Source organism: Saccopteryx bilineata, chromosome 6 (assembly GCF_036850765.1).
Source record: "Saccopteryx bilineata isolate mSacBil1 chromosome 6, mSacBil1_pri_phased_curated, whole genome shotgun sequence".
NCBI lineage: Eukaryota > Metazoa > Chordata > Mammalia > Chiroptera > Emballonuridae > Saccopteryx > Saccopteryx bilineata.
This window is the reverse complement of record NC_089495.1, coordinates 17,458,507-17,473,206: the sequence shown is the minus strand read 5'-3', so window position 1 is coordinate 17,473,206 and position 14,700 is coordinate 17,458,507. Positions and strand designations below refer to the sequence as shown.

Below are 14,700 nucleotides of genomic sequence, written 5' to 3'. Positions count from 1 at the left end.
TGCCCTGGAGGCGCAAACCCATAACGTGCTCTTTGCCTTGTCTCGCCAGAAGAAATAAGCCCGTGTCTTTTCCTTTGCAGAGAAAGGAGAACTCTTTGTACCTTCTCCCAGTTATTTTGATGTTGTCTACTTGAACCCAGACAGACAGGCTGTGGTTCCTTGTCGAGTGACTGTCCTATCAGCCAAAGTCACACTCCATAGGGAGTTCCCGGCCAAGGAAATCCCCGCCAATGGAACAGACATTGTTTATGACATGAAGAGAGGCTTTGTGTATCTGCAACCTCATTCCGACCACCAGGGGGTGGTCTACTGCAAGGCGGAGGCTGGGGGCAAGTCTCAGATCTCCGTCAAGTATCAACTCCTTTACGCAGAAGGTACGTTTCCACCAGTGCCTAACGTTCAGCGGTTCTCAACCTGTGGGTGGCGACCTTGAGAACCGCTGGGTTAGTTGCTTCCAGCTGGTCAGTAGTAGGTGGTGCTGTTCCCAAGTCTGGATGGAAATCGGGAGGCACAGAATGCTGTCCTTCACAGCTCCTTTACTGCACCAGCATTTCTGGAACGTTCTACCCCCTTGTCCGTGACTCTAACGCAACACCTCTCGCCTCTCTTCTCTCAGATCCCTCTGCCATTCCCTCTGGCACTGCCTCAGGCGAGGCGGAATCCAGGAGGATCAGAGCCGAAAGGTGGCTGTGGATTTCAGGGCCTTCTAGATTCCGCCTTGCGGGTGTGAAACCCACATCCCTGGCCCCATCTTCCCGTTTCCCCCCAACTTTCTCATCCTGCCTTGTCAGCTCTTTGCCTCTCCCAGCTCAGAATTCCCCAAGGCCCCTCTGTCTCACTTCCTGGTCCCCTCCTGAAGCTTAGCTGTCCCTAATAACTCCTGAGGGAACACGCGTGGCCCAGACCCAGGAGCCCTTTTCACTTTTTCCATTAAAGTCACTTTCAACTCCTGCCGTTTCTCTCCACCCTCATTGCAGAAAGCTGTCATCATCTCTTCCTGGTCCTAATGCAAGCACCTTTCCAGCTGGTCTCCCCTAAGTCCACCTTTTCTCTTATCTACCCCAAAAGCCTTTAGTAGTTCCCACTGTTCCTAGAACCAAGGTCAACATCTTCCATGGAGCCTGAAAGAACGTGTCCAGGCCACACTCCTCCACCGCACGGAGGGGCATTGCCCGAGGGATTCCCGGTTGGAGGAACCTCCCGCTTCTCCCTCCACGCCCGCAGGGGAAGCTCGCCCTCCAGACTTTAGTTCCAACGGTGCTGCCTGAGGGAGGTTTCTCCTGACTCTCAGGCTATTCTGAACTTCCAGCGCACTCTGGGCTTCTCCTTGCAGGTCTTAACACACTCCTTTCAGATTAACCGCACAATGACTTGCTCCGTGTCTGTCCCCTCCTCCGGGGACCTGCCTATCCAGCCCCCCACTGTAGTCCCCGCTCCTAGCACGCTGCCTGGCTGGCTCGAGGCTGCCGGCCAAAGCAGCTGAGTGAGCCGCGCAGTGAGATCTGTGTTTGAAATGCTGTGAGAGGACATAGGCAGCGTCCCTGCCCCTCCTGCAAACCTGTCTCCTTAGATCTAGGGGTTCTCCGCTGAGCACAGACAGACACACCCCCTCTGCTCACCCCACCCCTGTAGCTGCCCTGCCTTCTCCGTGCTTTCTTCCCAAGGGTCTCCTTCCCCCTTGATTTTTAACTCCCTTCATGTGAACCCCTCGCAGAGCTTTTATTTTTCTGAAGTCAGAAGTAGGGAGGCAGAGAGACAGACTCCGGCATGCACCTGACCAGGATCCACCCCCCCCCCCAGCATGCCCACCAGGGGGCGATGCTCTGCCCATCTGGAGCGTTGCTCCGTGGCAACCAGAGCCATTCTAGTGCTTGAGGCGGAGGCCATGGAGCCTGGCAGAGCTTTTAACCTCCTCCCCTAAGTGCAAGGGAATGGCTGGGCCTGGGGAGCTCTGGATGATGACCCCCTTTGGGATTACCAAGGTAGAGAAAGAGGAGTCCTCAAAGAATCCAGACGCAGTGTGTAGGGGAGGCCCGGTGTGACTGGGAAAGGCAGACAGGTCACAGACCTCTCCAAAGAAAAGAGTGTGTTTGTAGGTGTGTCTTCAGTGTGGTATTCATGCGTTTCTCACTCGCCCTGTCTCCTGCTTAACTCTAGTGCCCAGTGGCCCTCCGTCAACCACCATCTTGGCATCCTCGAACAAAGTGAAAAGCGGGGATGACATCAGTGTCCTCTGCACTGTCCTGGGGGAGCCTGACGTTGAGGTGGAGTTCAGGTGGATCTACCCAGGGCAGAAGGTAAGCGCCACACCCCAGACTCAGCCAGTTGTTTCAATTCCGGGATGAAGACTTGAATTTAAAAAGTGCAAGCAACGTGCAGGACTGCGGTGGGCGCCAGGGCTGGCTTCTTTTCTTCTAAGAAGTTTCAGTGTATTTACAGATGGCTTTTCTATTTAATAGACGGGGAGAAAAGGTGACTGCATTTCATTAGACAGTTGACTCAGGGTGCCTTCCTCCTGTGTGCTTTTTCTTCATAACCCTTAAATAAGGAGGGACAGGGGCTTGCTCCCTCTTTCTCTACCCCAACCTCAAACTTCAGGCTTAATTCTGGGTTGATTAGAGACCTCGCTAACCTCCCTCTGGCATCCTTCTGAGTGTCTTGCATACAAGCTATGCCCTGTGTCCACGCAGTGGGCACAGAAACACAGGCCCCGGCGCAAAGGTGCTCTGAGGCCAGAGACCGTTTTAAAATAGACTTCCCATAAAAGCAAGCATGGCTTCTTACTGAGCCGCCGTGCGTGTTCTGCTCGCTTTTATAAACAGCTTTGCTCCCAACATGGAACAATCCCTGTGTTGCCAAAAGAGATTTGGCCTCCTGAGACGTCCTCAGTCGCCAACACACTTTTGGCTCAGGACTGTGATTGGTGGAAAATAACTCTCCCTGGAGAACCGTATTTTCTAGCATTCTGGTCCTTGGTACTTGTTTTTTAAAGGTATCACACTTAGAAGATATTACTGATTTTCAGTCGAGATCTGTTTTAAACATTGCTAATTATTATTTTATGAGAAGGGGTATTCATTTAGTAACACTCTGTTACAATGATGTTAAGCTAATCGAGAAAATGCTGCATTCAGATCACCAAATTTGGATGAAGCCTCCCCAAAGTGACCATCTGACTTCCTAGAAATAGGAAGCGACGTCCTCTCGGGCGTCACGTTATCCATCCTGGGTACCACTTTTCTCCCACCGGGGCCCTTGCCACGTTTGACTGATCGTACTCTCCTTCGCCCAGAGCTGAACAGGGGGAGCTTTTCCTCGTTTCCACAGTGAGCGCTGTGGGCTCTTGGACTAGAAGTTCTGTGGGCGAGAGGGTGGAAGTGGGTAACGTGAGGTAGAGGCTGGAAAGTGTTACCCACATTATGACGACTAGTCCCGGGTCGACCGCCCTGGAGTTCCAAAAGAATCTATTTTATATTAAGTAGAAACTTAACAGAAAGGGCAGAGAGAGAGAGAGAGAGTCGAACAGCATAATGAACTTCCAGACGCGGCTCTGTAAGACATGCAGCCGAAAGTGATTGTCCAGTGCCCGTGAGCCGGCACACCAGACACTCCTCAGCCGGTAAGAGCGCGGAGTGAATGGGAGCTGTGTGCAGCGGCGTGTCCTTCTTGCTTCAGCCCCTGTGGGTGTCGTTTAAACAGGATGAAAGGCCCGTGACCATTCAAGACACTTGGCGGCTGATCCACAGAGGACTCGGACACACCACGAGGATCTCCCAGAGCATCGTGGCCGTGGAAGACTTTGAGACCATTGATGCAGGATATTACATTTGCACGGCCCAGAATCTCCGAGGACAGACGACAGTAGCTACCACTGTTGAATTTTCCTGACTTGGAAAATGAAGTGGAATGAACTGATGGAAAGTCCGTTTGTGTACACAACCAGCTCGGGCGTTCTTCCCACTGGTGCTTTGCCAGAGGCTGATGTCAAGTGCCAAACCCCAGCCCCTGCCTTGTGAGTAAGACCCAGACACTCAAATTTAAAGGAAGTCATCCGGTCTAATAATAGAAGTGTTAACTCCTCTGACAGAAAGCATGTATTGTCATTGCTTACCTATGTATATGCGTTTCTAGTTTTTATACTAAGAAAGCATATATGTAAACAACTTTATATAATCATTTCTATTAAATGAGCAAGTTTTTATAAAAAATAATTAAAAATTGGGCTAAGTACTTATTTTTTAGGTTGGCAGAAGGACTTGGTAATAATCTTTGGGTTAATACCCAATATTCTATTTGAGTTACCTAAAATACATGAGAATCTAAAAATGCAGTGATACATAGTTCAATTATGTAAAGGTATCCAAAAAAAACATAGAAACTGCTATTTAAAAAATAACCAAAAAAAACTGCTGCATTCAAAAGTACTAGTTCTAGAGTAGTACATTCCATAAGATCTATAGCATGTGTTTTTTTGTTGTTGTTTTTATTTTAGTGAGAGGAGGGGATGCAGAGACAGACTCCCTCATGCGCCCTGACTGAAATCCTCCCTGCAAGCCCACTAGGGGGCGATGCTCTGCCCATCTAGGGCCCTGGCTCCATTGCATCAGGAGCCGTTTTTTAAGTACCTGGGGCAGAGGCTATGGAGCCATCCTCAGCACCTGGGCCAACTCGCTCTAATTGAGCCATGGCTGCAGGAGAAGAGGAGGAGGAGAGAGAGAGAAGTGAGAGGGGGAGGGGTGGAGAAGCAGATGGGCACTTTTCCTGTGTGCCCTGACCAGGAATCAAACCCTGTACTTCCACATGCTGGGCCAACACTCTACCACTGAGCCAACCAGCCAGGGCTATAGCATGTGTTTTTAAAAGTTTAATTTTCAATATAAAATAGGTGTACAAATCAAGGAAAATTCAACTTCATTTAGACTTTTTTAGCATCTTCAAAAATATTTAGACTATAGTTGTTTTAATTTTCTTTTTTATTTAATTTTGGGTACAGTGAACTTTATTGATGGTACACGACAAAGTAGGGCTTCCTAAGCCCTCCCCCCTTCTTCAGGGGTCTGGGATGGAAACTGTGGTCAGGTTCAGTATGTTGGGGGATGGGTCTGGGGCAAGGACTCCCCAGCAGCTGAGGGTTTCTCTTCCTCTTGCTGGGGCTGGTGGTCCAGGAGGCTCTTACTCCTTGGAGGCCATGTGGACCATAACGTCCACCACCCTGTTGCTGTAGCCAAATTCACTGTCACACCAGGAAATGAGCTTGACAAAGTGGTCACTGAGGACAATTATAGCCCCAGAATCAAAGTTGGAGGAGTGGGTGTCACTGTTAAAGTGGCAGGAGACAACCTGGTGCTCAGTGTAGCCCAGGATGCCCTTGAGAGGGCCCTCTGATGCCCGCTTCACTACCTTCTTGATGTCATCATACCGGGAAGCTTTCTCCAGGCGGTAGGTCAGATCCACAACTGACACACTGAGGGTGGGGACACGGAAGGCCATGCCAATGAGCTTCCCATTCAGCTCAGGGGTGACCTTGCCCACAGCCTTGGCAGCACCAGTAGAAGCAGGGATGATGTTCTGGGCAGTCCCTCGGCCTTCATGCCACAGCTTCCCAGAGGGGCCATCCACAGTCTTCTGGGTGGCAGTGATGGCGTGGATCATGGTCATGAGTCCCTCCACAATGCCAAAGTTGTCATAGATGACCTTGGCCAGGGGGGCCAAGCAGTTAGTGGTGCAGGAGGCATTTCTGACAATCTTGAGGGAATTGTCATACTTGTCTTGGTTCATACCCATCGCAAACATAGGGGCATCCGCAGAAGGAGCAGAGATGATGACCCTCTTGGCTCCACCCTTCAAGTGAGCCCCAGCCTTCTCCAAGGTAGTAAAGACACCAGTGGATTCCACAATATACTCAGCACCAGAATCACCCCATTTGATGTTGGCGGGATCTCGCTCCTGGAAGATGGAGATGGACTTTCCGTCAATGACAAGCTTTCCATTCTCAGCCTTGACTGTGCCTTTGAACTTGCCATGAGCAGAGTCATACTAAAACATGTAGACTATGTAGTTGAGGTCAATGAAAAGGTCGCTGATGGCAACAATATCCACTTTGCCAGAGTTAAAAGCAGCCCTGGTGACCAGGCGCCCAATACTGCCAAATCCGTTCACTCCAACCTTCACCATCGTGTCTCAGGGTTGTGGCTGGCACTGTGCAGGAAGACGCTGCTGTCTACCAAACAGGAGGAGCAGAAAGCCTCAATTTTCTTATCTTAAAGAGCAAAACTTAACACTGGTCAAAAGCTATTTTTCTAGGACCTGGCCAGTTGGCTCAGTGGTAGAGTGTTGGCCTGTGTGTGGAAGTCCTGGGTTCAATTCCTGGTCAGGGCACACAGGAGAAGCACCCATCTGCTTCTCAACCCTCCCCCTCTCCTTCCTCTCTGTCTCTCTTTTCTCCTCCCACAGCCAAGGCTCCATTGGAGCAAAGTTGGACCGGGTGCTGAGGAGGGCTCTATGGCCTCTGTCTCAGGTGCTAGAATGGTTCTGGCCACAATGGAGCAACGCCCCAGATGGGCAGAGCATTGCCCCCTGGTGGGCATGCCAGATAGATCCCGGTTGGGCACATGCAGGAGTCTGTCTGACTGCCTCCCTGCTTCTAAGTTCAGGGGGGAAAAAATAGTTGTTTCTCCAAAACACATGGCTTTGAATTTAGAAAAGCTGAGTTCTGAGTTTAGCTGTGTGAGCCAACTTTCAGCCCATGGCCAATTCTGTGGTTATACTGGAAATTCCTGGAAAACCACTTAGGCAGAGAGACGGCATCACCCCTGTGCTGTGAGAAGGGCTATGAACTGGGTAACACTTTAGAGAGTGAAGTACGTCACAGGTTGCACTTCTTATATTAAATATTCCAGCATTATTTATTTATTCAAGGTAAAAATACACTTTGCATCATTACAAACTGAGCACAATTATAGTTTTTTACACATCGTATATGTTATGACGTGCCAACATTTTGCATCCTACGTGAAACATTTAGTTTGGAAAAAAAAAAATCTAAAAAGTTCTGTTTTGTTTCCCATCTCCTTTCCAGTTGTCTCCCATTGTCTGAAGATACTGTATACTAACTGTGTAAGGTTGATTCCCCCAGACACCTAAACGGTACGGAGGAGAGCAGGGAACAGCACGAGATTTACCATGCTGGGAATGGATGGCAAATCCACCTTTGGCTAATGACATTGAGAACAACTTGGAAGGGTAAGCAGAGAGAGGCTTCAGAAGGTGGTGATGAACCTGGTTCCCATCTATCAGAAGCAAACATGGAAGGTTACATACATAATAAACGACTGAAATATAGACTTCAGACACAATCGCTAATAATAAAGAAGCCATGCATCATGAATATTAACTTGCTATGCAGTGTACATGTAAATAATGACCCAAATAGCCACCTCTAGTATCCTGAATCTGTTCTTACTATAGGGGTTATTTGTATAGCCATCAGAGGGAGATGCTGACATCACAATGTTGACACATGCAGGCGCGCGGGGGTGAGGGGGTAGGGGCACAGTTCTTCCTTCCACCTCCCTCAAAGTATTAGAATTGGGGGAGGTAATAGGTGAAGTTTGGAAAAGAAACTGAAATGCAACCTGGAGGAGAGTTCGATAAGCCACATTTTTCTACTCGTCAGCTGGCCCTTCTGCCTTCCCAAAGACGGCAGGATTCCTCAAAGGGTACGTGGAAACTTAGCATTATCTCCTATTAAATGCTGCATCGTTGGTTTAACCAAGGTACTCCCATTCATCAATCAGCACTGACTCTACCTTTCCTAGTTCTGCTAGCCAATGACTCTCTCATTCTTGATTCCCGCTATGGTTTCTCAAAACTGGATCAGACCCAGGCTGTGGTTTGTTTGGAAAGTGGTTTCGGCACCCTGAGGAAGAGCTGGCTCTGGAAGAGCATATTCCATTATCCTTGCCCCAGAGGAAAACAGGCAGGAGGTAGAAGATTGGCTCTGGTGGCTCTGGCTGCGGGGGGGGGGGGGGGGGGGGGGGGGGGGGAGGAAGTGAGGACAGTGGGAGAAGACGACAGTTTAAATCAGTGAGGACAGCTTAGGTCAAGGTAAACAGAAGGCAGAAGCAATCCACTGCTGCTGCCCCTTTTGTTTATACAGAACAATTTAGAAAAGTTAGGGTTTTACATTTGCTCATAAATGGAAGCAAATGTAGGAAGTGGATCGTAATAAAAATGTTCACATGGGAAAGTTGAAGATCTACAGGGAAAAAAAAATCTAGTTAGTTTTAAGTGACATGGCTGAACACTGGAAGAATGCCAAGATGCTTCCAAAGGATACAGAGACTGCACAGACACGGGCAAGTCAAAGCTCTTCCTGTCAGCCCCTCTCTCCCGTGACAAAGGGCAGATCGGAGCGGGTGGTAGGAAATCATCATTCAAGCAACTATTGCTCTTTTTTCTATGGCTTTTTTGCAGAAATACATACACTGATTTCTCTGATTAGTACATATCCAGAAATATTCAGCTTTTAACTTTCAATACACAGCAAAGGAGGCAGCATCGGACACAGGACACTCACTACATCCATTTTATTCCCACATCCCCCAAATAAAAATCACAAGAAGGTGCCTGTGATGAAGAACATTATAAACGTTATAAATCTTTATCTTAAGAGGCCCCTGAGAGTTTTTCCCCTTATGCTTACATGAAAAAGGCAATGTCCGTTAAGTGCTTTGTGCAAGTGTCCGTGCAGATCGATTCCGATATCTTGGGGAGGAGTCTCTTGGCCAGCGAGTCACGTGTTCCTCCCGAGCGCTGGTCTCGCCGGGAGCCGAGGCTGGAGGTCAGCGCGGTCCAGCTCTAGTGCGGCCACCTCACGTCAGCTCACGCGGCTGCCGATCCCACGGCCACGGCTCGGGTCAGTCCTGCAGACCTGCAACAACGCTCTCAGACAGTCTCCCCGCCTTCGGAAGCGTCATCTGGGCGACACGCTGGGGCTGGGGAAGGAGCCGGAGTTCCTCGGGGACTGGAAGGGGACGGCGGAGGACGTGGGGGACCGGTCGGCGCCGCACAGGTCCCCGTTGTGCAGCTTCCACAGCAGCTCCTCGTTCTCCATGGACAGCCGCTTGTTGACCTTCGACTCCTTCTCCAGCCACTCCTGCAGGGTGGCCTGCTCCGTGCTCAGTTGCCTTAAAGACAAAACAAACAAACAAACAAACAAACAAAAAAAACAGAAACCACGTGGATCTGAGTTTCTAAGGGAACATGCTTGAAAAAAAATTTTTTCTTAGCATTTTAAATGTGAGAGTCCAGGAAAACGACCCCTTTGGAAAAGTAAAAGGTGGTTCTGCACAGGGCTGCTGGCCAGGTGTTTGGGGCCCAGGAGGGGGGAGCTGCCCTCTGTGGGCGCTCCTGCAGGTGATCTGCATGTTCGGGGCTGCTCCCTGTTGATGCCCTCTCTCTGAGAGTGTTCTCAGCATCCACAAGCCCGGGCCTGGGGGTTAGGAGGGCCTGCCTGTCTCGGCGTTCCGTCCAGGCCTCTGTGCCATGAAGTGCCACCATTGAACTTTCCAGAGAGAGACCGCTACCTGCTGAGCCACCCTCTCCGATCGCACTTCCAGGAGGCACCTGGGTGGGGTGTGGCACAGTGACTAATGTAGGAGCAAGGGAGGGGACCGGAATAACAGGACTGTTTTTTTTTACCTTGAAATTGCAACATGCTTGTCTATCCGAGCTTTCAACTCCTCATTCTCCTGCTGAAATCGCTTCAGTTTGTCCACCAGCGCCGTGTTGTTATCCACCTTGGTGAAAACGAGAAGCCAACAACTATACATTAAAAACAGGTAAACAGAGCCCCTCGTTGCCTAAGGCACATTCCTGACACGAATACACTTTGGAGAGATCTAATAAGGAACGATTAATTGTGTACTGAAATATCCATCCACAGACGCATTACAAAAAGTAACAAAACGGCATCTAGGTTTGTTTTTTTAACGTGTGTCAGTTTTCAGGAGCCACCTGAAAACTGACGCAGGGAGGGTCACTGAGTGGTTTCAAGTCACACCGTTTTAGAAGCGCCCCCGAGAACCGGTGTCCTGGCCCGAGCCACCGTGGGCTGTGGAAACAAAAGCAGCAGCTGTACATAAGCCTGCGTTTATCAAGGGCACCCAATAAACGGGGTGGGTGGGGGTTCCCATGTTCCCATGTTCCCATGTTTGATGAAAACTCGTAAGGCCAACAGGACAGAGTTCTGGGCTATGTTGACCATGACCTTCAGCATGGTTTCCCAGGTCCTCATCAGCGTTTACCCCTCAGTGACCACACAAAGTCACAGTTCACAAAGCCCCGCAGAGCGCCCCGTGAGGGAAAGACAACGCAGAGAGCCTCCCTCCTCGCTTCAACTGAAGATGCGTTTGTTCCCCTGCTGGCCCGCCCGGGCTAAACTTTCCAGGAAAACAAACTGAGCAGTCGAGAGATTAAAGGATAAAATCCCAGAAGACATTTAATCACTTAACATGATGACGAGCTGATTGCATCTCAGCTCACTTTCTCAAGGTAAGATTTTATTACTTGCTGCAGAGACGACATCACAGCTCTGGCACAATTAATTCTAAGTCCCTGTCGTTGTACCGTATGACTCATCGTCATCGTTGATTAGAGCTCTTAGCTTGGGATCCTATTGTTCTTAATATACCAATTATCTAGAAAATGCTCAGGACAAGTCAATCAGATGGAAATAACTTTCTTTTTTTTTTTTTTTCCTGCAGCTAGAAACAGGGAGAAACAGACAGACTCCCGCATGCGCCCGACCGGGATCCACCCAGCACGCCCACCAGGGGCGACGCTCTGCCCCTCTGGGGCATCACTCTGCCGCGACCAGAGTCACTCTAGTGCCTGGGGCAGAGGCCAAGGAGCCATCCCCAGCGCCCGGGCCATCTTTGCTCCAATGGAGCCTTGGCTGCAGGAGGGGAAGAGAGAGATAGAGAGGAAGGAGGGGGGGGGGTGGAGAAGCAAATGGGCGCCTCTCCCATGTGCCCTGGCCGGGAATCGAACCCGGGTCCCCTGCACGCCAGGCCGACGCTCTACCGCTGAGCCAACCGGCCAGGGCCGGAAATAACTTTCTAAAAAAAAAAAAAAGAGACTAGAATGTCAGAAAAAGGGGGCCTTTGAATTTCTAGTAGTTGTAAAGGAATTCAAGATAAAACATGAGTGTCAGAATCTGTAATTAGAGACCAGGCAGTGACTGGCCTTTCAACAGTATCTCATCCCACCCTTCACTGTACAGAAGAGGAAACTAGCCCAGGGATGTCCCAAGCTAACTGGCAGCAATTAGCGTCCCTACCACAGCTTGCACACTGAGAAAGCCACCTTGCTTTCCAAGTGTCTTCTTTTCCACAAAGACTTGGAGCTTCCCCATGAATTGGTAATAGTGTGTTTACCTGTCATCATTTCAACCCATTCTTTTGCATCTACACAGTACAGTGTTGACTATCATGGCAGCTCTTGGGCATGGCAAAGACATTTATGGACCAACAAAAATTACAATGTATTGGTACTTATACAGCAGTCTATTCTGACTGCACATGATATTCTGAAAACAATCTGATGCATGAGAGGTGTATGGCCAACACATTGTTCACAGGATTATATGACTCATCGCTGACTGCAAGATTAGTAGTTATCAAACTTCACAAAACAGAAGCACATGGTAAGCCTAACCAGGCAGTGGCACAGTGGATGTAGCATCAGACTGGGATGTGGAGGACCCAGGTTCGAAACCCTGAGGTCACTGGCTTGAGTGTGGGCTCATCTGGTTGGAGCATAGCTCAACAGATTGAGCCCAAGGTCGCTGGCTTGAGCAAGGGGTCACTGGTTCAGCTGTAGCGCCCCAGTCGACGCACATATGAGAAAGCCATCAATGAACAACTAAGGTGCTGCAATGAAGAATTGACGCTTCTCATCTCTCTCCCTTCCTGTCTGTCCCCCTATCTGTCTCTGTTTCTGTCACACACACAAAAAGAAGCACATGGTATATGCACTAGGTTGGGTCCATTAACAAACTGTGAGTTCCCTTCCCTCCTTTAACAAACAAAAATGCGAGTAACTCAAAGCACCCATATATTCACATGGCAGCTTAGTCCTTAAACCCCTCAGTAGAGAGGCAGCAGTCTCTAGAAGGAAAGCAAACCAAACACCAAAAGCCAAACAAACAAGCAAGCAAACAGTGACTCCATGTTCCCCATATGTTCAGGGCTGGTCTGGGTTCGAATGAGGCGCTTACTCAACAATCAGGGGCTCACAGCTGGGCGAAGGGACAAGCAGCTGGCGGAAGTCCAGCAGTGGCTGGCACCGCCCAGGTTGCCTTGCCAAGCCTGTGCCCGCGTCATGAGCCTCCTGGCTAGTCCAGCTGTGGTCTAGGGCTGGACCGAGACACAACACTGGGCACGTTGTTCAAACACACCGTTCTGGATAGACTTGTCACAGGCTGACATCCGTTTTCTGTCCTGGACCGCAGACTAAAACTTCATATTTTTCATAACGCTTGCTAATTCTCCAACTGGGCTGGTTGTGTTAAAACCCAGTTCTTTGATCACATTCTAATTCACAAGAAGCAAGATGACGAACTTAGAGAGCAAGGTTCAAGGTGTGTGATCAGGTCGCACATTTCGTGTGTGGGGCACACGAAACCCGCCCAGAGTTGGTGATATATTCAAGTACTGATTCTACATCACTGAACCATCTTCCTGTGCAGGGGAAGATTCACAGACCACCGAAATGGGAGCCTGACTTGTCTGCCGTAGTTCTCCAAGGGCCCAACAGTGCTTCACATGTTCCTTGGAGGGAAAAAGTGCTCAGAGGGCAGCGACTAAGTCAGGGGTCCCCAAACTTTTTACACAGGGGGCCAGTTCACTGTCCCTCAGACCATTGGAGGGCCGGACTATAAAAAAAACTATGAACAAATCCCTATGCACACTGCACATATCTTACTTTAAAGTAAAAAAACAAAACGGGAACAAATACAATATTTAAAATAAAGAACAAGTAAATTTAAATCAACAAACTGACCAGTATTTCAACGGGAACTATGCTCCTCTCACTGACCACCAATGAAAGAGGTGCCCCTTCCGGAAGTGCGGCAGGGGCCGGATAAATGGCCTCAGGGGGCCTCATGCGGCCCGCGGGCCGTAGTTTGGGGACCCCTGGACTAAGTCTTGCGCAAACACAGAAAAGAACACGAAATGTCTTTTGCCTTGTGTATGTTTTCAAACAGCTTTCAGCAGCAGCTGAAACAACTGCAGGGTTCTCGTTCGGAGCCCAGTTCCTGTCTCCCAGACGCTACCCCCTTTGCTGAGGCCCTCACAGGAACGTACCAGTTTCTCCATTTTCATCAGCTTCACATCCTGCTCGTGCAGCTTCTCGTTCTTGATCTCCAGCACGGCTTTCAGGCTTTCTAGCTCCTGCTCCAGATACATGATCTGGGGGTTTTTCTGGAAAAGACACGGCAGGATACAGCTCTGACTGATCATTAAATACCATCTCCTAGTTCACCTTCTTAACATAAAGAGTCTTTGATTAGACTTAGACAGAGAGGCAAGAAACTTCGACCTTCTTACAGCAGTTTCAAAAAAAAGGGGTGGAAAGAAGGGTTAAGATAACTGTCATCTCAAAGTCATTGGTTATGAGAATGAAATAAAACTTTTCATTATTTGAAGACAAAAATTTCATTTATCAGTAACTTAATGTGGGAAAAATACTGGCACCACCAAATATTTTATTGGAAGTTGGGGAAAAACTGTTGCTTAACAATACTAGATGCTTAACTCCGACTATAAATCAATTCCAAGGCCATTACTGGTGTTTGGAGGGAGACGAGGTTCTCTCTCACTGAAGTTGGTAACTGGTCAGGGATGAAAAGACAGTACATAGGTTGGGTTTTCTGGAAAACACAAGTGACAGTAATGTCCTGCGTCTTTTGGATTTTTATTATGATGGGACAGTGTTGGTCTGGCCATCCTTCTTGGGCAGCCATAATGCCCTATCACTTTATTTTGGGACACCCCAACATTTACATGGCATGTAGCACATGCACTAGAAATAAAAGTTTATGAAACCCACGCACTGCATAAGGGGAGGCAGCTTCTTAAAGCACAGCTCCAGGGTAGACCCCCGACTCCTTGCTTTACTTATGGGAAGTCAAGTGAACCATCCGAAATGTACGATACAAATGAACAGCACAAGACCTACGGATGAGATGTTTAATGAGGGAATTTCTCAGACGAGAATCTGGGGTCGACCATCAGAGCTCTCCTCCCGGGCAGGGTTAAGCCTGGGCTCTGGACCAGTCCCTGGGGAGGATCCGGCAGTGGGTCCTTGGGGACTCTGCGCTCTCACCCCTTACTTCACAGAAGGAGACAAGTGCCACACAGCTCAAAGGACCGGCTCGCGTACATCCTGGAGCAGGGACTTTAACTCAAGGTTCTTTGAAACATTTCAGATGTTTTCTGTGCTGTTATCTTTTTACATGTTTTTTGTTTGTTTTCTTACCCTAAAGATAGCAAATCTTACCTTGTTTTTTTTTTAAAAAAAAAAGAAACAGCATCATTTACTGTCGGTTTTTTTAAACTGGGGCATTTACAGTGTTGCGCCCACTGCACCCTTCCTTCTCTGTGGGCCTGTCCCTGCCCCCAACTCTCACACGTG

General features: G+C 49.0%; 2 protein-coding genes and 1 pseudogene across 6 annotated transcripts in view; 1 reads left to right on the top strand and 2 right to left on the bottom strand.

Moving 5' to 3' along the window:
- Positions 1-4,205, top strand: part of PDGFRL (platelet derived growth factor receptor like) — a 39,409-nt gene extending 35,204 nt beyond the window's left edge. Inside the window, exons 4-6 of the mRNA XM_066237220.1 lie at positions 81-374; positions 2,158-2,297; positions 3,700-4,205. Of these exons, the coding sequence (XP_066093317.1) occupies positions 81-374; positions 2,158-2,297; positions 3,700-3,888 (623 nt within the window). The 3' untranslated portion in view covers positions 3,889-4,205. The remainder of the gene's footprint in view (positions 1-80; positions 375-2,157; positions 2,298-3,699) is intronic.
- Positions 4,206-5,063: 858 nt separating this feature from the next.
- Positions 5,064-6,351, bottom strand: LOC136308069 (glyceraldehyde-3-phosphate dehydrogenase-like; annotated as a pseudogene).
- Positions 6,352-6,893: 542 nt separating this feature from the next.
- MTUS1 (microtubule associated scaffold protein 1) overlaps positions 6,894-14,700 on the bottom strand; it is a 156,506-nt gene continuing 148,699 nt past the window's right edge. For 3 of the 5 annotated variants that reach the window (XM_066237686.1, XM_066237685.1, XM_066237687.1), the window contains 3 exons: positions 13,371-13,487; positions 9,703-9,800; positions 6,894-9,188 (listed from right to left, as the gene is read on the bottom strand). In XM_066237686.1, the coding sequence (XP_066093783.1) occupies positions 8,975-9,188; positions 9,703-9,800; positions 13,371-13,487 (429 nt within the window). In that variant the 3' untranslated portion in view covers positions 6,894-8,974. The remainder of the gene's footprint in view (positions 9,189-9,702; positions 9,801-13,370; positions 13,488-14,700) is intronic. The other 2 variants (XM_066237688.1, XM_066237689.1) reach the window with 1 other exon arrangement.